The following is a 23,072-nucleotide window of genomic DNA, read 5'->3' as shown; positions in this document are numbered from 1 at the left end:
GAGAACCCCCCCCCCCATCTAATCAGAGATCCCCCCATCTAATCAGAGATCCTCCCCATCTGATCAGAGGTCTCCGCTTTACATCAGAGATCCCCCATCTAATCAGAGTTCCCCTCCATCTAATCAGAGACCCCCTTTACATCAGAGATCCCCCTTTTACATCAGAGACCCCCCCTTTACATCAGAGACCCCCCCTTTACATCAGAGACCCCCCCTTTACATCAGAGATCCCCCCTTCACTTCAGAGATCCCCCCTTCACTTCAGAGGTTTCCCTTCAATTCTGAGGTGCCCCCCATCTCATCAGAGATCCCCCCATCTCATCAAAGGTCCCCCCCATCACATCAAAGGTCCCCCCATCACATCAGAGGTTCCCCTTCACTTCAGAGGTCCCCCCCCATCACATCAGAGGTCCCCCCTTCACATCAGAGGTTCCCCGTCACATCATAAGACCCCCAGCAGAATAGAATCCCCCTTACATGAGAGGCTCCCTTTACAGCAGAGGTCCCCATCACATTGGAACCCCCCTTACATCAGTCACCCCTTCATGTCTGAGTTCCCCCTTCACATTGGAAGTTCAGCGATTACATCAGAATTCTCCCTTATACAATATATCAGAGGCTTCCCTATACATGAAAGCCCCCATCACATCAGAGCCTCACATTAGAGCCCCTCTATCAGTCAGAGTCCCCCCAATCACACAGTCCCCTCTTCACAGCAGAGACCTTTCTTTTGGCACCTGCAGTGCAGGGTGGAGGAGCTCTGGAGGAGGTGGACTTCTGCCTTTTCCTGAATGCTTAGAGCAACCTTGCATGACATCTACCCTGGATCGGCATCATGTGTAGCCATGGTGTGGGCAAGACAATCCGCCATCACCGCATACTGGCCTTAGAGTGTCATTGGGCTGCTGACAGCTGACCAGCCTGCACTGTGGCAATACATGACGCTGATCCAGAGACAACTGGGCCCTGTGCTTGTGGGAACCCTGGGGGATCCCAGATAGTATCTTGGTTGAGAAACACTGGTGTAGGGAGACACTACTCTAGTCCCTGCATACAAGGGGGAGCTCCATGAGATGCTGCAACAGAAAGGAGCCACCCTTCAACGGAGAACCTGGGCCAGTGGCCATGGCACCAGCTTAAACCGGAACATAGGCCAAGGATTAAAGATAAAGAAGCTTCATATTCAGTAAGGCTGCATTCATCCCTGAATGCAACGTCTTTGAGCGCTTTTTTGCATTTTTTTTTTGCACTTTTTTGGCGCATTTGTATGTAGCATTTTTGGGCTTTGCTGTTTTTTATATTAGCCAATAGAGAAAACTGTTATCTGTTGCATCATTTGTTGCTAGGTATTTCAGCTTTTTTTTTTAGCTTTTTCATTAGCTTTTAGTTCTTCTTTTATTATTTATTATAATGTTTTTTCGTTAGGGTAAGGGGTTCGGGTTAGGATTAGAATTGGGAGTTGGGGTTATTATTATTTTATTGATTACCATTATATGAATAATAATGAATTGATTAATTGTAAAATAAATACACAAATAAATAAAAAATAAATAAATTCAATAAATTAATACTAAGTAACAATAAATAATTAACCCTTAATGTTAACCCTTACCCCTTTAAAAAATAAAACAATAATAAACGACTAAGCACCCTAACATAAAAATAATTTATTATTATTATTATTATTATTATTATTATTATTATTAATAATGTATTTTTTTGTTCGAGTTTGGGTGTTTTATTTTTATTAATAATAATAATAATAATAATTAAAAAAACACCAACACTCGAACAAAAAAATACTTTATTAATAATAATAATAATAATAATATTAATAATAATAATGTATTTAATATTTTTTAAGCTTAGAGGTTAATTATTATTTATTAATGTATTATTACATATTATTAATTTATTTTACTTATTTATGACGATTTTAAGGTATTTGAGTATTTTACATTTATTTATTCATATATTACCATTTTATTTTTAAAATTTGTCATTTGAGCAGAAAATTGCGCAAAAATGCGCGAATATGCACAAAAACGCGCGAATGGTGCGTTTCCATCCATTTCTATGGGAATAAAAACGTGCCAAAAACGCCCAAATCTGCCCAATTCGAGCGACAAAAAAAACTCCCGGAACTTGTTTGAGCTTCAGGCGTTTGGCTTCAGGCGAATTGTGGTGGAAATGGAGAACCGTCTCCATAGAGAATAATAGATTTTCTTTTTTTTTTTTTTTTTTCCCCCTCCAGCGTTTTGAAGCTTCAGGCTTCAATGTACAAAGCGCTGAGGTGTGAATGGGGCCTCCGAGTATTAAATCAGTAGCTGAAAACTGAAGGGCGTGATCTCACTTTATCCACCACTGATCTCCTAGATGTATTTCTCGAATAAATATGTCGGTTACTTTACATTGATATTTTATACTGAAACATCAGTTTATAGCAAACAGTATCATTTTGTATATATTATGTATCTATTTTTGGGTCTATTCTGGTCTCTAATTACAATGATAAATTGTGTAGCATTCTATGGTTTTTTAGAGCACTTTTTGTACTTTTCTTTTATTTGAATTTTAATTATGCCCATAGGTGCTGCTTGTGTGACCCCCCCCCCCAATCCCTCTATAGTAGGGAGGGTATGTTATAGGTCAATTGGGTTACATTCACCCATTCACTTCTTCCTCTTAAATTAGGTTTACCATGACTAATGCCCCGTACACACGGTCGGACTTTGTTCGGACATTCCGACAACAAAATCCTAGGATTTTTTCCGACGGATGTTGGCTCAAACTTGTCTTGCATACACACGGTCACACAAAGTTGTCGGAAAATCCGATCGTTCTGAACGCGGTGACGTAAAACACGTACGTCGGGACTATAAACGGGGCAGTGGCCAATAGCTTTCATCTCTTTATTTATTCTGAGCATGCGTGGCACTTTGTCCGTCGGATTTGTGTACACACGATCGGAATTTCCGACAACAGATTTTGTTGTCGGAAAATTTTATCTCCTGCTCTCCAACTTTGTGTGTCGGAAAATCCGATGGAAAATGTCCGATGGAGCCCACACACGGTCGGAATTTCTGACAACGCGCTCCGATCGGACATTTTCCATCGGAAAATCCGACCGTGTGTACGGGGCATTAGACTTGTATGAAAATGCATCTGCTTTGGTCTTTAGGCTCCTGAATGATTGAATGTATGGATTTTCTTTCTATTACTTTTTAGACGGCCCTTAATTTGTATTACCTGACTATCATTGGACAAGGATTGTCGATTGCCTCGTTATTAATATCACTGGGGATCTTTTTTTATTTCAAGTAAGTCATTTTTTTCCCGGTTTTCGTTTATTAAGATCACAATAAATTTGCAGAAACAGTACAAAAAATAAAACGTGTTAGTTTTAAAGTGAACTTGTGGCTTTGTATAGCAGCCCCCCCCCCCCAGCATTAGCCCATTTCATTCTCTGATCAACAAATTTCCAACAATCGAACATATAATTGTTGACATATCACAACTTCAAGGTCAATAACCCCCCCCCTCCTCCCAAACTTCTTGGGAGCCTTCCGAAGCCTCCTGATTGGCGGCTGCCACATGTGGTGGGTGAGCCCACTGGCCAATGAGAAGGAGAGGGAGGAGCCAGGAAGCTGGGCGGTCAATAATTGCCTTTTTGACTCCTAGGGCAGGCTTTCTAAGCTTTTTTGTAACACAGAGGGACCCTTTTGGGTCTCAGGGAACCCCTGCTAATTATTACCATATCTACAACTCGGGGAGCATTGGTGGGAACAAATAAATACTGGGACATGTTTAAACTATTTGACACCCCAGGGCTGCTGTTTATTACGGAATTATAATCGTAGGAAACAAATAATAATAATGGGCAGAAAAAGAAATGCAGACAATAAGAATTCTAGTATTCCCTCACATTGAGGGTTTGTGGAAAAGACCCCACCTTACATTGATGTTTAGTGAAATGTTTTCCTACACTGGTGGTCAATGAGGTGGCTCCCAAGAAGGGCCCTCTTAGATTGGAGGTCAGTGGGAGAAGAACCCCCCCCCCCTTACATTGGTGATCATTGGGAGAGGGCCCCCCTACATTGGTCAATGATGAGCTACCTTACTTTGGGGGTCAGTGGGGACAGGCCATTTTAGATTGGTGGTCAGTGGGAGAAAGACTCCTTAGATTGGTGACATTTGGAGAAGGACCCCCTTACGTTGATGGTCAGTAAAAAGCTCCCTTACTTTGGGGGTCAGTGGAGAAGGACCCCCCTAGATTGGTGGCCAGTAGGAACCGAACCCCCTTACATTGGGAGAGGGTCCCCTTACATTGTGGTCAATGAACAGCTCCCTTGCTTTAGGGGTCAGTGAGGAGGGACCATTTGGATTGGTGGTCAGTGGGAGAAGAAGTCACTTACATTGGGATCACTGGGAGAGATTGGTCAGTGAAGAGCTACCTTGTTTTAGGGATCAGTGAAAAAGGGCCCCCTTTAGATTGATGGACAGCTAGAGAAAAACTCTGTACATTGGTGATCATTGGGAGAAGGACCCCTTACATTGATGGTCAGTAAAAAGCTCCCTTACTTTGGGGGTCAGTGACAGGACCTTTTAGATTGGTAGTCAGTGGGGGAAGGGTCCCTTACATTGATGATGATTGGGAGAGGGATCCCTTTACATTAGTGGTTATTAAAGAGCTACCTTACTTTTAGATCCCTAGATTGGTGGTCAGTAGGGAAAGAACCCCCTTACATTGGTAATCATTGGGAGACGGCTCCCTTACATTGGTTGTCAATAAAGAGCACCCTTGGGGGGAGGGGGTCAGTGGAGGAGGCAGGGCACACTTACATTGTTGGTCAGTGGAAAGGGACTCCCGTCCATTGGTGATCATTGGGAGAGGGGCCCCCTTACATTGGTGGTCAATGATGAGCTACTTTACTTTAGGGGTCAGTGGAGAAAGGCCTCCTTAGATTGGTGGTCAATATGAGAAAAATTCCTTACGTTGGTGACATTTGGAGAAGGACCCCCTTACATTGATGGTCAGTAAAAAGCTCCCTTACTTTGGGGGTCAGTGGAGAAGGACCCCCCTAGACCCCCTAGATTGGTGGTCAGTAGAGAAAGAACCCCCTTACATTGGTAATCATTGGGAGAGGGTCCCCTTACAATGTGGTCAATGAACAGCTCCCTTGCTTTAGGGGTCAGTGGGGAAGGGCCATTTAGATTGGTGGTCAGTGGGAAAAGAGGTCACTTACATTGGGATCACTGGGAGAGGGATCCTCTTACATTGGTCAGTGAAGAGCTACCTTGTTTTAGGGGTCAGTGAAAAGGGCCCCCTTTAGATTGATGGTCAGTTAGAGAAGAACTCCGTACATTGGTGATTATTGGGAGAGGGGCCCTCTTACATTGGTGGTCAGTGATGAGCTCCCTTATTTTAGGGGTCAGTGGAGAAAGGCCTCCTTAGATTGGTGGTCAATGTGAGAAAGACTCCTTACATTGGTGACATTTTGGAGAAGGACCCCCTTACATTGATGGTCAATAAAAAGCTCCCTTACTTTGGGGGTCAGTGGCAGTAGTCAGTGGGGAAAGGGCCCCTTACATTGGTGATGATTGGGAGAGGGATCCCTTTACATTGGTGGTTAATAAAGAGCTACCTTATTTTAGGGGTCAGTGGAAAAGGTCCCCCCTAGACCCCCTAGATTGGTGGTCAGTAGGGAAAAAACCCTTTACATTGGTGACCATTGGGAGAGGGTCCCCTTACACTGATGGTCAATGAAGAGTCTCTTGCTTTAGGAGTTCAATGGAGAAGGGCCCCCTGCAGTAGCGGCCCGTCCATTAGGGGCGCATGGGCGCCTCCCCCCCATCCATGCTTCCAGCCCCCTAATCTACATGCTGGGCGCCGGACGCATAGATTCGAATGGGGGGGGGGTTTGGAAGCACTTGATTAGAGCCACAGCCTCTAATAGGCTTAAAAAAAAGGGGCTCGGGGCACAGAGCACTGCGCTCCGAGCCCACCCAGTTGTGTGAGAATAGCGAATGAATATTCGCTATTCTCACACTGATTCTCCTCCCAGTCAATCAGGAAGCGGGTCATGAGATCCATTTCCCGACTGGCTCAAAGGAGAAGTCATCTTATTGGCCAAGGGGGAGGAGGGAGGAGACGCACGGCCAGAAGAGACGCACGGCCGGGGGAGAAGCAGGGGAAGACCGACCCACCAGCCGCCACAGTCAGACTCCAAAGATGGCTCACCATCCAGCACTTCCGGCTTGGACAGGGGAGATCTGAATCATCCCAGACATCTGCCTCCTAAGGTAAGAAGGCCATCCGTCTCCCGTGGCATGGGGGGGGGGGGGGTGTTCCCCGCATTCCCTGCATTCATGTCCATCTCCTGGGGGGGCGGCCTTGTCTAACGCTGAGAGGGGGGTTGGCACTGGTTTGCCACCCCACCCCCGAATTATCGAGCACCAGCCGCCACTGGCCCCCTTAAATTGGTGGTCATTGGAAGAGTGGACGGCTGGACGCTTACATTGGTGGTCATTGGAAGAGTGGACCCTTACATTGGTGGTCAGTGGAAGAGTGGACCCTTACATTGGTGGTCATTGGAAGAGTGGACAATTACATTGGTGGTCAGTGGAAGAGTGGACCCTTATATTGGTGGTCAGTGAGAAGAATGCTCTTCTTGCAGACAACTAAAAACATCCAGAGAGCTGAACCCTCACTTATAGACCTGGAGCCTCCTTATTTGGCAAGCTGTGCCTATGATAAAAGAATTCATATTCGGACCTCACCGTAGGCACACAATATTCTTTGCTATCTAATGTCACCTTTACAATAATTACACTACAATTTACTATTCTTTCTCCAGAAATTTAAGCTGCCAGAGAATCACCCTTCACAAAAATCTCTTTATGTCCTTCGTGTGCAATTCCATTGTTACCATCATTTCGCTGACCGCTGTGGCCAACAACCAGGCTTTGGTTGCAACCAACCCGGTAGGTCAAATGATTTTTATCTATATGACAATTAAAAATTTCATTTTGTCTTCCATGATGAGTGTATTATAGAAGGAAAAAAGTGGGTTTTGGGTTTTCGAAAGGTGACAGGTACTCTTTAACCACTTAAGGACCGAGCCTCTTTTTGACACTTGTTGTTTACAAATTAAAAAATGATTTTAACTTTTTTTTGCTAGAAAATTACTTAGAAGCCCCAAACATATTATATAATATATAAAACAATAATAATATAATAATAATAATATAATATATAATATATAAAAATAATAATAATATAAAAAATGATTTTAGCTTTTTTTTTGCTAGAAAATTACTTAGAAGCCCCAAACATATTATATAATATATAAAATAATAATAATATAATGTATATGTATAATAATATAATTTTATATATATATATATATATATATATATATATATATATATATATATATATATATATATATATATATATATATATAACATTTTCCAGACACCCTAGAAAATAAAATGGCAGTTGTTGCAATACTTTGTCACACTGTATTTGCGGTCTTAGAAGCGGTCTTAGAAGCTCAATTTTTTTGGAAAAAAAAAATATTTTTTGACTTAAAGAATAAGACAACAGTAAAGTTAGCTCAATTCTTTTTTATATTGTGAAAGATAATGTTACACTTAGTAAATTGATACCCAACGTTAAAAAATTTCTACGGGCTACCAGTTTTGAGTTACAGACGAGGTCTTTTGCTAGAATTTTTGCTCTCGCTCTAACGATTGCGGCGATACCTCACATGTGTGGTTTGAACACTGTTTTCATATGCGGGAGCGACTTATGTATGCGTTCGCTTCTGTGCACGAGCTCGGCGGGACGGAGCGCTTTAAATGTTTTTTTATTTATTTTTTTATTTTACTTTTTAATTTAATTTTTTTTTTTTTACACTGTCCTTTAAAAAAAACAAATAAATAAAAAGTAAAATAAAAAAATAAAAAAACATTTAAAGCGCCCCGTCCCGCCGAGCACTTTTATCAGGGGCGGGAGAGGGGGGGCCCTCTCCCTCCCCTGATAAAAGTGATCTTGTGGCGAATCCACCGCAGAGACCACTTTTATCCTAAAGAGAACCGCTCGCCGTTTCTGAAAATACTGGGGTTATGGTAGCTCGCTGCTGCCATAACAACGTTATTTAGCGTCAAAGTACTGGTCTACAGCTACGGCGATTTGTGCGAAGTGGTTAAGGAGATATCAGGGCTCACCTCTGCCCTCTGCTCCAACAGATCAGGAGAAGGTTTGTGCTTGATCAGCTGTTCATCGGACTTTTCAGCTGGGAGTTAGACAGCTCTAAACCTGGAAGTGCTCAGAGCTGAGTACTTCCAGGTTCACATAGGAGTCCCGACTCTGTTTGTTGTGTTCCCGGGGCTCTCAGGGTTAGCAGAACACCCCAGGAACCACAGGAGGAGCACCACATAACGAGTCTGCCCAGAACACTTTTACATTAAAGCCAGGAGGCAGCTGCACAAAACGGAGACAAACTCACCACTGTTACTGAAGCCTTCAGCATGTTACCTCTTCAGACTCCGGGCATACCAGACACGTCCCAAGAGCTGAAGGGGTTAAAATAAATAAAACAAATGGCTTAAAACCAGGGTATTGATGTCCTGGAATGGCCAAGTCAGCAACCAGATTTCAACGAAAACTGATCCCCCCCCCCCCATACAACCTGACAGGCTGGAGCAATTGTGCAATGAGTTAAGGGAGGGGAGGGGGAGAGGAAACATGCCCAGATGTGCAGAGCTGATAGAGACCAATCCACACAGACTCAAGGCTGAGATTGCTGCCAAAGGTACATCTACTAAATACCGACTTTTTGTTTCCATTATTTTTTTTTGCATTGAATTTAAAGCCTATTCCTACCAAAGAAAGAAAAGTTGAAAATCGATTGCCCAGCATGAAATTAAATAAATAATACCTTTTGCAGGAATAGAACCTCCTCTAAGGTGCTTTCCCCTGTGAAAACTCCTCTCCGTACCTCCGACACCGCCGGTGTTCCGGGTTGAATGGCGTCCATTATTCAGCACCCGCTCCCTATGAGCCCAGGGTGTCATGGGTCCAACCCCTGAGGGTGCCTCAAATATTGTTCATGTTTTACTCTTTTCTGTGATTTTTTTTTTTTCTATTTTTGTTTTTTATCAAATCGCTGTAAATATATGTAGCACATCCCTCAAAGAGCCACTGGTGAATTCGGTCCTGTTTTCCCCACTTAGAACACACACAGCCAGGCACACAGCATTTCTTCATTCTTCCCCTGGCTCCAAAAAAAAAGTCTAGGGTTTCTTTTTGGGGGGGTTTCAGAACAATGAACTTGGATAGGATAAGGCAGCATGGCATACCCCAATAAACTGTAGAACTTGATGACTAGAGGACTTCTCAACTTTCTGGCTGCATTGGTACAAAAAAGGAATGTCCCTCAGATTCTCTCAGTATTTCATCCTGGAAGTTAAAAAGCTAAACTCAGTCACTACTCTTCATCACTGGGGTCATTTACTCACATTGGTTGCCTCCTTCTGATATCCACCAGGCTCTTCTCAGTGAGGGAGATGTAGACTCGCACCACCATAGGACAGCTGGACTCTTTCCGACCAACTTCCTCCTGGCTCTCTCCAGGGAGCTTCCCCAGACCTCAACTTCATCCCTGGACTCAAGCTTGCGAATAGGCCTCCCCATCTAAGCCTAGCTGGGACCTCGGTGTCTTCCTGACAGCTTCCTCTAAAATTCTCCCCCCCCCCCCCAAGCAGAGCCTCCTCACCGAGGTCTCCTCCAGCAGGACTAGACCTAGAAACACTGTGCTCTGCTGCTCAGGCCTTAGACTGCTTATGGGCTCTCCTGCCACCTGCTGGGCACACCTCCCCAGGGATTGGCTGGAGTTCCATAAATATTCAGGTTGCCTACTCTGTCCTTCCTCCCACTATGATTTTAGAATCCTCTAGAACAGGGGTCTCCAAACTTTTCAAACAAAGGGCCAGTTTATTGTCCTTCACACTTTAGGTGGACCGAATTGTGGCCAGCAGGGACAGAAAATGTCACGGGCTCAGCATCAGTGAACATAAATATGGCCTCAGGGTTGGTGGTCAATAGGAGGAGAAGTAGTTGCTCTTATAAGTATGAGGAATAGTATCCCATCATTGGTATCGGTGGAAGATATAGGGCCACATTGTTGGTGTCAGTGGGAGGAATAGTGCCCCAAGGGCCAGATAAAGGCTAGCAAAGGACCACATCTTTTTTTTCAACATTGTCGCTCCTTTATTTTGTTTATAACGCAAAAAAAAAAACGCAGAGGCGATCAAATACCACTGAAAAAAAAAGCTCTAATTATGGGGAAAAAAAGGACGTCAATTTTATTTGGGTACAGCGTTGCACGAACGCGCAAATTATCAGTTAAAGTAGCTCAGTGCCGTATTGCAAAAAATGGCCTGGTCATTGAAGGGGTTAATCCTTGCAGGGCTGAAGTGGTTAAGCAGATCGTTTTTTGCAAAGTTTATCGCCCTGAAAATCCTGCCGGTAACAACGCTTCCTGTTGCAGGCCAACAACTTGCGGACGATACTAATCTAAGCAGGGCAATAACTTCTCCGCAGGATGTGGAAACCTTGCAAAAAGATCTGAACAAATTAATGGGGTGGGCGACTACATGGCAAATGAGGTTCAATGTAGAAAAATGTAAAATAATGCATTTGGGTGGCAAAAATCTGAAGTCAATCTATAGACTGGGGGGAGAACCTCTGGGGGAATCTAGGATGGAAAAGGACCTGGGGGTCCTAGTGGATGATAGGCTCAGCAATGGCATGCAATGCCAAGCTGCTGCTAACAAAACAAACAGAATATTGGCATTAAAAAGGGAATCAACTCCAGAGATAAAACGATAATTCTCCCGCTCTACAAGACTCTGGTCCGGCCGCACCTGGAGTATGCTGTCCAGTTCTGGGCACCAGTCCTCAGGAAGGATGTACTGGAAATGGAGCGAGTACAAAGAAGGGCAACAAAGCTAATAAAGGGTCTGGAGGATCTTAGTTATGAGGAAAGGTTGTGAGCTCTGAACTTATTCTCTCTGGAGAAGAGACGCTTGAGAGGGGATATGATTTCAATATACAAATACCGGACTGGTGACCCCACAATATACAAATACCGGACTGGTGACCCCACAATATACAAATACCGGACTGGTGACCCCACAATAGGGAAGAAACTTTTTTGTGGAAGGAAGTTTAACAAGACTCGTGGCCACTCATTAAAATGAGAAGAAAAGAGGTTTAAAGTGGTTGTAAACCATTACAGACCACTTTGACCTGCAGGTAAGCCTAGATCAAGGTTTACCTGTAGGTCCAAGAAATATCTCCTAAACCTACGCGGTTTAGGAGATATTTGCAAAGAGACAGGCACCGCTGTCTACGGCGCATGACGTTAGTAGCGGCTCCCGTGCGCATGCGCGGGAGTGACGTCATCGCAGCTCCGGCCAATCACAGCGCCGGAGCCACAGTACCCAGAAAGAAGATGGACATCGCAGGCTCCTGTGTCAGGCAAGTGATGCATAATGGGCTATTATGCGATGCGATGCTATGCGATGCGATGCATAGTAGCCCATTATGCTTTACCTTTGCAGGGAAACAAAGAGGAAGTAAACCCAATGTAATACTGACATATAATCACACACATAGGTTGAACTTGATGGACTTGTGTCTTTTTTCAACCTCACCTACTATGTAACTATGTAACTTTAAGCCACCTCCTAGCAATTAGTGCCGGCGTTGTCAGTCTGATGTGTTTGCGCTCCTTCAAGAGGAACGTTATATCCGCTTTTGTTTTTCCTTACCTATTATTATGTATTATTTATTATTGTTATTATTATCATCCATTTCCTGTTCGGGGTGTCCCAGCCATAGAGAGCATATTCTGCTTGTGGTCTATAGATTTGCCCCCCACTAATACCCTTTACCTTTTATTTATTATGATGGCAGGTGAGCTGCAAAATCTCCCAGTTCATCCACTTTTATCTGATGGGATGTAATTACTTCTGGATGCTGTGTGAGGGGATCTACCTCCATACACTCATAGTGGTGGCCGTGTTCGCTGAGAAGCAGCATCTGATCTGGTATTACTTACTAGGATGGGGTAAGATATTCCTCTTTATCATATTTTATGACCAGCGATGATGATGATGATTAATGTTCGGCTTTTAATACACCATCTTATTTCTACTCTTATTGAGGAGCCATGACAGATTAACCCCTTTCATGCCTAAGCCTAGTTCTGACATCTGTTGCTTACAAGGTAAAATCCGTATGTTTTTGGTAGAAAATTACTTAGAACACCCAAACATTTATTTGACAGCGGTGCCCGGGTTTGTATCCTCCTGTAACCCGGACACCACAGCATAACCTCCAGTCCCAGCCAGTGTGGAAAGTACCTGCAGCCCTCCACCAGCACCATGCCCCCCCTCCCCCCTCCCCTGCTGAAGGCGCTCTCTCCTGAGTCCCACCAGAAGCACTCCCCCCCTCCCCCCCGCTCCGCTGGCTACAGTGGTGAGTGCCTCATCCTGCTCCCCCGCTCCGATGCGCGCTCTCCCCTTCTTCCCCCGCTCCAGCTGAGCTAATGTCTAATTGTGACAGGTAAGTTACAGACTAGTCTGGTCGGTCCCCCTCCTCGCCCCTCTCAATGCCATGCTACTTGCAGGAGCCCAGCAGAAGGAGCAGCCAGTGTAGGGATCAGCCTCAGTACAGGGAGCAACCCACAGCTTACAGAATGGGACAGCAAGAGAGAGGTATATACAGTCCACCACTGAGCACCACTGTCCCCCTGTCCATCCCGCGGTCCCCCTGTCCATCCCACGGTCCCCCTGTCCATCCCGCAGTCCCCCTGCCCATCCCACAGTTCCCCTGTCCATCCCGCAGTCCCCCTGCCCATCCCACGGTTCCCCTGTCCATCCCACCGTCCCCCTGTCCATCCCGCAGTCCCCCTGCCCATCCCGCGGTCCCCCTGCCCATCCCACGGTCCCCCTGTCCATTCCACGTTCCCCCTGTCCATCCCACGGTCTCCCTGTCCATCCCACGGTCCCCCTGTCCATCCCACAGTCCCCCTGCGAATCCCATGGTCCTCCTGCACCCCTCCTGCGGCATCCCATGATCCCCTGCCCATCCCACGGTCCCCCTGTCCATCCTGCGGTCCCCCTGTCCATCCTGAGGTCCCCCTGTCCATCCTGTGGTCCCCCTGCCCATCCCGCGGTCCCCCTGTCCATCCTGCGGTCCCCCTGTCCATCCTGCGGTCCCCCTGTCTATCCTGCGGTCCCCCTGCCCATCCCGTGGTCCCCCTGTCCATCCCACTGTCCCCCTGCCCATCCAACGGTCCCCCTGTCCATCCCACGGTCCCCCTGTCCATCCCACGGTCCCCCTGCACATCCCGCGGTCCCCCTGTCCACCCCACGGTCCTCCTGCGCTCCTCACCGTCCCCCTGCCCATCCCACGGTCCCCCTGTCCATCCCGCGGTCCCCCTGCCCATCCCGCGGTCCCCCTGTCCATCCCGCGGTCCCCCTGTCCATCCCGCGGTCCCCCTGTCCATCCCGCGGTCCCCCTGCCCATCCCGCGGCCCCTCTGTCCATCCTGCGGTCCCCCTGCCCATCCCACGGTCCTCCTGCCCATCCCACGATCCCCCTGTCCATCCCACAGTCCCCCTTTCCATCCCACAGTCCTCCTGCCCATCCCACGGTCCTCCTGCCCATCCCACGGTCCCCCTGCCCATCCCACGGTCCCCCTGCCCATCCCACGGTCCCCCTGCCCATCCCACGATCCCCCTGTCCATCCCACGGTCCCCCTGCCCATCCCACGACCCCCCTGTCCATCCCACTGCCCCTCTGACTACTCTGCAGCCCTGCTTGTGTGGGCTTCTTTGGGGTGCTGTGGTTAGGGTGGTCCACTTTGGGGTGCCTTAGATATGATGGACTGATTTGGAGTGTTAAGATAGAATGGGCCCCTTTGGTGTGGTGTTGATAGTGTGGGTTGCTATAGGTAGGATGGGCTGAACTGTCAGTGGAAGGTTGGGGTGCAGTGGATAACGCAACGTGGCTACACCCTCTGTCCGCCGTGGCGTACACAGCACTCCGTGTTACCACTCTCCTCCTTTAAGCCACCCAAAGGTGTCCGAGGTCTTTTACAATCCTCTTGTCTATAGTGTACACTACAAACAAAATGCAGTGTGTCAGGAAAGTGTTCAGGTTTGGCTTGAAGAAAAGGTGGCAACCCTAGGCTCCAATCATGTGCTTCCAAAAAAAAACCATCCATAGAAATGCACCCTGCATGGAGATTAGGGGGCGGGGTCCATGCGCCCCTAAGAGGCCGCCACTGCCCCAAAAGCATGCATGGGTGTCATTCAGCTAAGATAATGCCTGCTGAATGCAACATGCTGGGCAGCAAAGGAAGACATTCCCCACATCAGTATCACATGACTGCTGACCAGATGCCTCCTATGTAAAGACGCCCCCTGCCATGCCGAACAGGCATTGCAACTGAGCCCTGCAGTCATGTGACCGCTGGATTTTAATGATTAGAAAGGTTATTTGCATTTTCTTGGTGTGTTTTGTGTTCATATTGGTGCTTTACATCTAACTCATAGCCACTCATTACAATTAGAAGAAAAGAGGTTTAACCTTAAATTACGTAGAGGGTTCTTTACTGTAAGAGCAGCAAGGATGAGGAATTCCCTTCCACAGGCGGTGGTCTCAGGGGGAAGCATCGATAGTTTCAAGAAAGTATTAGATAAGCACCTGAACGACGACAACATACAGGGATATACAATGTAATACTGACATATACAGTATCTCACAGAAGTAAGTACACCCCTCAGTCACATTTTTGTAAATCTTTTCTTCTACCTTTTCATGTGACAACACTGAAGAAATGACACTTGTCTACAATGTAAAGTAGTGAGTGTACAGCTTGTATAACAGTGTAAATTTGCTGTCCCCTCAAAATAACTCAACACACAGCCATTAATGTCTAAACCGCTGGCAACAAAAGTCAGTACACCCCTAAGTGAAAATGTCCAAATTGGGCCCAAAGTGTCAATATTTTGTGTGGCCACCATTATTTTCCAGCACTGCCTTAAACCTCTTGGGCATGGAGGTCACCAGAGCTTCACAGGTTGTCTCCGGAGTCCTCTTCCCCTCCTCCATGATGACATCACAGAGCTGGTGGATGTTAGAGACCTTGTGCTCCTCCACCTTCCGTTTGAGGATGTCCCACAGATGATCAATAGGGTTTAGGTCTGGAGACATGCTTGGCCAGTCCATCACCTTTACCCTCAGCTTCTTTAGTAAGGCAGTGGTGGTCTTGGAGATGTGTTTGGGGTCATTATCATGTTGGAATACCGCCCTGCGGCCCAGTCTCTGAAGGGAGGGGATCATGCTCTGCTTCAGTATGTCACAGTACATGTTGGCATTCATGGTTCCCTCAATGATCTGTAGCCCCCCCAGTGTCGGCAGCACTCATGCAGCCCCAGACCATGACACCCCCACCACCATGCTTGACTGTAGACAAGACACACTTGTCTTTGTACTCCTCACCTGGTTGCCTCCACACACGCTTGTCACCATCTGAACCAAATAAGTTTATCTTGGTCTCATCAGACCACAGGACATGGTTCCAGTAATCCATGTCCTTAGTCTGCTTGTCTTCAGCAAACTGTTTGTGGTCTTTCTTGTGCATCATCTTTAGAAGAGGCTTCCATCTGGAATGACAGCCATGCAGACCAATTTGATGCAGTGCGCGGCGTATGGTCTGAGCACTGACAGGCTGACCCCCCCACCCCTACAACCTCTGCAGCAATGCTGGCAGCACCCATACATCTATTTCCCAAAGACAACCTCTGGATATGACGCTGAGCACGTGACCTCAACTTCTTTGGTGGTCCATGGCGAGGCCTGTTCTGAGTGGAACCTGTCCTGTTATAACGCTGTATGGTCTTGGCCACCGTGCTGCAGCTCAGTTTCAGGGTCTTGGCAATCTTCTTATATCCTAGGCCATCTTTATGTAGAGCAACAATTCTTTTTTTCAGATCCTCAGAGAGTTCTTTGCCATGAGGTGCCATGTTGGATTCCAGTGACCAGTATGAGAGAGTGAGAGCAATAACACCAAATTTAACACACCTGCTCCCCATTCACACCTGAGACCTTGTAACACTAACGAGTCACGTGACACCGGGGAGGGAAAATGGCTAATTGGGCCCAATTTGGACATTTTCACTTAGGGGTGTACTGACTTTTGTTGCCAGCGGTTTAGACATTAATGGCTGTGTGTTGAGTTATTTTGAGGGGACAGCAAATTTACACTGTTATACAAGCTGTACACTCACTACTTTACATTGTAGCAAAGTGTCATTTCTTCAGTGTTTTCACATGAAAAGATAGAAGAAAAGATTTACAAAAATGTGAGGGGTGTACTTACTTTTGTGAGATACTGTAATCACACACATAGGTTGGACTTGATGGACTTGTGTCTTTTTTTCAACCTCACCTACTATGTAACAGCTTTCTTTTTATAAGCCAACTTCACATTGACAGCGTGGGAGTGACACATGAAGACAAGCAGCGCTGACGCATTTCTGTCTGGAAAGGCCTCAGACAAAGCTGTGACTAAGGCCCCTTTGGGTTGAATCGCGTAAGCGGTGATTGTTTTTTATGTGTCAGTCAGAAGATAATAATGAAGGATATCTCGGAGGACTGACGCGTGTGCCGGCACGCTTTGATTCTCACAGAAGATGGCCTTCTATTTTGGAAACGTTCGAAGAGTTGACAAAACCAATTAGCGGTCACGCTTCCTCTGCTTGGCTCTGCTGATAAATCAGAAGATAAGTTTGTGAAAAATAATGTTTTGTTCCTCATAGAAAGAGTCGGGTGTGGGAGTTTTCCAGCACACTCGGTGATGAGGAATACTTCGCTGTTGCTTGTGTTTAGCCAATTCCCACCCAGGCCGGACATTTCCCTCCTACATGTAAAAATCTGTTTTGTTTTATTTTTAATGTTGAGTAATGACCATCCTCTAATCCAGGGGTCTCCAAACTACGGCCCCGGGGCCAGATCTGGCCTGAGACCAGATATTATCCGACCCACGCCCAGAGCCATATCCTCAATGGGGATTCAGGTCAGCAGAAGCTGCCTATGTTGTCTTCTTTGGCCTGATGTAAAGAAGACTCTGATTGGGACTCTGATGTAAGGGAGACTCTGATGGGGACCATGATGTAGCAGGGGACTCTGCTGGGGGCTCTGATATAAAGGGAACTCTGATGTAAGGGGAGCCCCTATAGGGACTCTGAGGTTGGGAGGGGCTATGATGGGGACCCTGGTCTAAGGGGGAAGTCTGGTGTAAGGAGGAAACTGATAGGGTCCCTGATGTAAGGGGGGACTCTGATGGGAATCCTGATGTAAGGGAGAATCAGATGGAGACTCTGGTGTAAAGAGGACCTGATGTAAGGAGGAAACCGATAGGGACCCTGATGTAAGGGGGACTCTGATGGGAATCCTGCTGTAAGAGGCACTCTGATGGGGACCATGATGTAAGGGGGGGGGGGACTCTGATGGGGACTCTAATGTTTGTGTGGGGGGTTAGGGAAGGGGGCTGTGATAGAGTCCCTGATGTAAGGGGGGACTCTGATGTAAAGAGAACACTGATGGGAATCCTAAAGTAAGGGAGTTATGTGGGCTGGAGGACCTAAGTTATGTGGGTTGGATGATCTGTTATGTGGGCTGGATGATCTCAGTTATGGGGGATGGAGGACCTCAGTTATGTGGATTGGATGATCTCAGTTATGTGGGTTGGATTATCTCAGTTATGTGGGTTGGAGGACCTCAGTTATGTGGGCTGGAGGACCTCAGTTATGTGGGCTGGAGGACCTCAGTTATGTGGGCTGGAGGACCTCAGTTATGTGGGCTGGAGGAGCTCAGTTATGGGGGCTGGAGGAGCTCAGTTATGGGGGATGGAGGAGCTCAGTTTTGGACCTCAGTTATGTGGGCTGGATGATCTCAGCTATGTGGGTTGGATGATCTCAGTTATGTGGGTTGGAGGACCTCAGTTATGTGGTTTGGAGGACCTCAGTTATGTGGTTTGGAGGACCTCAGTTATGTGGGCTGGAGGACCTCAGTTATGTGGGCTGGAGGACCTCAGTTATGTAGGCTGGATGACCTCAGTTATGTGGGTTGGAGGAGCTCAGTTATGTGGGTTGGAGGAGCTCAGGTATGTGGGCTGGAGGAGCTCAGTTATGTGGGCTGGAGGAGCTCAGTTATGTGGGTTGGAGGAGCTCAGTTATGTGGGTTGGAGGAGCTCAGTTATGTGGGTTGGAGGAGCTCAGTTATGTGGGCTGGAGGAGCTCAGTTATGTGGGTTGGAGGACCTCAGTTATGTGGGTTGGAGGAGCTCAGTTATGTGGGCTGGAGGAGCTCAGTTATGGGGGCTGGAGAACCTCAGTTATGTGGGCTGGAGAACCTCAGTTATGTGGGCTGGAGGAGCTCAGTTATGTGGGCTGGAGGAGCTCAGTTATGTGGGTTGGAGGACCTCAGTTATGTGGGTTGGAGGAGCTCAGTTATGTGGGCTGGAGGAGCTCAGTTATGGGGGCTGGAGAACCTCAGTTATGGGGGCTGGAGAACCTCAGTTATGTGGGCTGGAGGAGCACAGTTATGTGGGCTGGAGGAGCTCAGTTTTGGACCTCAGTTATGTGGGCTGGATGATCTCAGCTATGTGGGATGCAGAACCTAAATTATGTCTGCTGGATGATCTGTTATGTGGGCTGGATGATCTCAGTTATGGGGGATGGAGGACCTCAGTTATGTGGTTTGGAGGACCTCAGTTATGTGGTTTGGAGGACCTCAGTTATGTGGGCTGGAGGACCTCAGTTATGTGGGCTGGAGGACCTCAGTTATGTAGGCTGGATGACCTCAGTTATGTAGGTTGGAGGAGCTCAGTTATGTGGGTTGGAGGAGCTCAGGTATGTGGGCTGGAGGAGCTCAGTTATGTGGGCTGGAGGAGCTCAGTTATGTGGGTTGGAGGAGCTCAGTTATGTGGGTTGGAGGAGCTCAGTTATGTGGGTTGGAGGAGCTCAGTTATGTGGGCTGGAGGACCTCAGTTATGTAGGCTGGATGACCTCAGTTATGTAGGTTGGAGGAGCTCAGTTATGTGGGTTGGAGGAGCTCAGGTATGTGGGCTGGAGGAGCTCAGTTATGTGGGCTGGAGGAGCTCAGTTATGTGGGTTGGAGGAGCTCAGTTATGTGGGTTGGAGGAGCTCAGTTATGTGGGTTGGAGGAGCTCAGTTATGTGGGCTGGAGGAGCTCAGTTATGTGGGCAGGAGGAGCTCAGTTATGTGAGCTGGAGGACCTCAGTTATGTGGGTTGGAGGACCTCAGTTATGTGGGCTGGAGGAGCTCAGTTATGGGGGCTGGAGAACCTCAGTTATGTGGGCTGGAGGAGCTCAGTTATGTGGGCTGGAGGAGCTCAGTTATGTGGGTTGGAGGACCTCAGTTATGTGGGTTGGAGGAGCTCAGTTATGTGGGCTGGAGGAGCTCAGTTATGGGGGCTAGAGAACCTCAGTTATGTGGGCTGGAGGAGCTCAGTTATGTGGGCTGGAGGAGCTCAGTTATGTGGGCTGGAGGAGCTCAGTTTTGGACCTCAGTTATGTGGACTGGATGATCTCAGCTATGTGGGATGCAGAACCTAAATTATGTCTACTGGATGATCTGTTATGGGGGATGGAGGACCTCAGTTATGTGGGCTGGATGATCTCAGTTATGGGAGATGGAGGAGCTAATTTTTGGATCTCAGTTATGTGGGCAGAAAGATCTCAGTTATGGTGGAGGGAGGACCTCAGTTTTGGATCTCAGTTATGTGGGTTGGATGATCTCAGTTATGGGGAATGGAGGAGCTAAGTTAAGGTTGGCTGGATGATCTCAGTTATGGGGATGGAGGAGCTTAGTTTTGGATCTCAGTTATGTGGGCTGGAGGACCTCAGTTATGTGGGCTGAATGACCTCAGTTATGGGGGCTGGAGAACCTCAGTTATGTGGGCTGGAGGACCTCAGTTATGTGGGCTGGAGGACCTCAGTTATGTGGGCTGGAGGACCTCAGTTATGTGGGCTGGAGGACCTCAGTTATGTGGGCTGGAGGAGCTCAGTTATGGGGGCTGGAGGAGCTCAGTTATGGTGGAGGGAGGACCTCAGTTTTGGACCTCAGTTATGTGGGTTGGATGATCTCAGTTATGGGGATGGAGAAGCTTAGTTTTGGATCTCAGTTATGTGGGCAGGATGATCTCAGTTATGTGGGCGGGATGATCTCAGTTATGTGGGCGGGATGATCTCAGTTATGGTGGAGGGAGGACCTCCGTTTTGGACCTCAGTTATGTGGGTTGGATGATCTCGGTTATGTGGGCTGGAGGACCTCAGTTATGAGGAACAACTACAAAAATTAAATGCATTTTTCCCTGGAGAAGCCACGCTTAAAGTAGAACTATAGGCAAAACGTTTTATTTTTATATTTTGGATGGAGAAAGGGAGAGCTATAACCCCTGTAAGGTTTATTTTTGCCATCTTTGTCCAATTGGGAAATTTCCCTTCACCTCCTGTTCCATAGCCAAATCAGGAAGGAAGGTCCCTCCAAGGTGCAGGAATCTCTGGGTCACCAGAACTAGTATCCCCATTGGAAAATATCCTCACTATTTCTGTTTTGGGGACAACCCAAAATTTGGGTTTTTTTTATTTTACATTTACTTTCATTGATAATGGTAAACAGACCACTTTAAATGTTGGTTATTCAGGAGCTGAGAGACTCTAGGCTTGGCACACTTACCTAAAGAGAGGTTCATATTTCAACCCTTTCTATTCCTTTTCTCCCAGGGTTCCCTCTAATTCCAGCATGCATACACGCTGTGTCAAGAAGTATTTATTATAACGACAAGTAAGTGAAAAATACATTTGTAGTGAGTAATTGAATCGCACTGTAAGTGTATAATATGCCATCTAACCTTCCCTTTTCTGTTTAGCTGCTGGATAAGTTCCGACACTCACTTACTTTATATTATTCATGGACCCATTTGTGCGGCTTTATTGGTATGTATTATATTTATTTATTTTATTTAACTTCTGTACACTTTATATAGAGTATAAAAGAGCACCATTTTGTGCAATGAGTCAATTATGTAGCAATGTGTATGAAGTGAACCTGTGAGATGCTTTTACTTCCCAAAATAAGGCAATGATCTCTTTAGAACAAGTATGTTCAGGTATCCTTAAAGCAGCCTTTCTCACCTAGGATTCTGTGGAACCCTAGAGCTGCTCCAGAGGTCTTAGATAAGTAACCAAAGACATCAATTATCTTTTTAACTAACTATAGGGGAAGTCTTCCCACTGACCACCAATGTAAGGAGCATTCTTCTCACTGATCACCAATATAAGGAGCATTCTTCCCACTGATCACCAATGTAAGGAACATTCTTCCCACTGATCACCAATGTAAGGAACATTCTTCCCACTGATCACCAATGTAAGGAACATTCTTCCCACTGATCACCAATGTAAGGAACATTCTTCTCACTGATCACCAATGTAAGGAACATTCTTCTCACTGATCACCAATGTAAGGAACATTCTTCTCACTGATCACCAATGTAAGGAACATTCTTCCCACTGATCACCAATGTAAGGAACATTCTTCCCACTGATCACCAATGTAAGGAACATTCTTCTCACTGATCACCAATGTAAGGAACGTTCTTCTCACTGATCACCAATGTAAGGAACATTCTTCTCACTGATCACCAATGTAAGGATCATTCTACTCACTGACCACCAATGTAAGGATCATTCTTCTCACTGATCACCAATGTAAGGAACATTCTTCTCACTGATCACCAATGTAAGGGACATTCTTCTCACTGATCACCAATGTAAGGAACATTCTTCTCACTGATCACCAATGTAAGGAACATTCTTCTCACTGATCACCAATGTAAGGAACATTCTTCTCACTGATCACCAATGTAAGGAACATTCTTCTCACTGATCACCAATGTAAGGAACATTCTGCCCACTGATCACCAATGTAAGGATGCAGGCTTTCCTCTCATTGGCCAATAGAAGGAGGCAGAGTCCAGTATGAATTCTGTGCCAAGGTTGATGTAATGGTATGGGCTCGGTGTATGGGAAGACTCAGTGGTGATGAGTTTGATTTGGTCTAACCTGGTATTGCGGGAGGTAAGTCCGCACTGACTAGGAAATGATGATGTAATTTTCTCTCTGAGCTGCATACCTCGGTACATCACTTGGCTATTTGGAAAGGGTGATCGGTTATTAAGGATAATGAGCTGAAAAGGAAATGTGTTGGCAGAGTGCTGGGCCAATAGTATAACGAAAGATAAGGGCTGATAGAAAAAATGAAAGCGGAAATTCACTCAAAGTGAAGTCCCGCTGGTTTGCTTCCTCCCCCCCAGCCTGTAAGTGAGTTATAGGTTTTTTCGGGAGGAAGAAGGAGGGCTAGTACTGATTTTTAATCAGTACTTGCTCCAACTCCTGTAATCCTTGCCTAGGCGAGGATGGCCTCCCTTGCCCCGTCCCCTCCTGCAGCTTCCTGACACATGTCCCAGGAGACTGCAGGGCCATGCAGAAAGCATGAACTCATGCATGCACAGTGGGCAGCCGGCTGTGATTCCTCAGGAAGCCACAGCTGGCTCCCTTATCCAAGATGGCAGCATTGGGGACCCACATTGGTAAGGGCAATTCAACATCACAAGTATTCAAACACATGTCCAAGACTTTATGGCACCATGGGATTGAAATATATTATCACAAACTTTCACACCTCCAGGTATGACAACCAACATCTGCCTTTACACATTCCATAGTAATTGAAGTAGGATGAGTTACTCGGTGTGGCTTTAAACACTGGGGTATGTTCCGGATACCCATAGGAACAGAGGAAGCCCATTGGATCAGCAGTGAAATGTCTTTAACATTAGAAAACAAGTCCTGAGTGTGACCAGCTACTACTAGATATACCATGACCTGGCTGAACGAGAACCTTC

General features: G+C 46.6%; 1 protein-coding gene and 1 non-coding gene across 4 annotated transcripts in view; both read left to right on the top strand.

Annotated features, from left to right (window-relative positions):
- The window catches only part of LOC141144041 (calcitonin gene-related peptide type 1 receptor-like), a 109,047-nt gene that overhangs the window by 69,493 nt on the left and 16,482 nt on the right, over nucleotides 1-23,072 (top strand). For all 3 annotated transcript variants that reach the window (XR_012244335.1, XM_073629380.1, XM_073629381.1), the window contains 5 exons: nucleotides 3,229-3,320; nucleotides 6,858-6,984; nucleotides 11,987-12,140; nucleotides 20,890-20,950; nucleotides 21,036-21,102. Coding sequence is in view for 2 of the 3 variants with exons in the window: in XM_073629380.1 (XP_073485481.1) it covers nucleotides 3,229-3,320; nucleotides 6,858-6,984; nucleotides 11,987-12,140; nucleotides 20,890-20,950; nucleotides 21,036-21,102 (501 nt within the window). In the remaining variant the exon portion in view is untranslated. The remainder of the gene's footprint in view (nucleotides 1-3,228; nucleotides 3,321-6,857; nucleotides 6,985-11,986; nucleotides 12,141-20,889; nucleotides 20,951-21,035; nucleotides 21,103-23,072) is intronic.
- On the top strand, nucleotides 22,203-22,295 carry LOC141146530 (Z30 small nucleolar RNA). The gene has a single exon (XR_012244923.1). It is a non-coding gene; the product is annotated as a Z30 small nucleolar RNA (small nucleolar RNA).

This window comes from Aquarana catesbeiana, linkage group LG05 (genome assembly GCF_042186555.1).
Source record: "Aquarana catesbeiana isolate 2022-GZ linkage group LG05, ASM4218655v1, whole genome shotgun sequence".
Lineage (NCBI taxonomy): Eukaryota > Metazoa > Chordata > Amphibia > Anura > Ranidae > Aquarana > Aquarana catesbeiana.
This window is presented reverse-complemented; position numbering and strand designations above follow the sequence as displayed.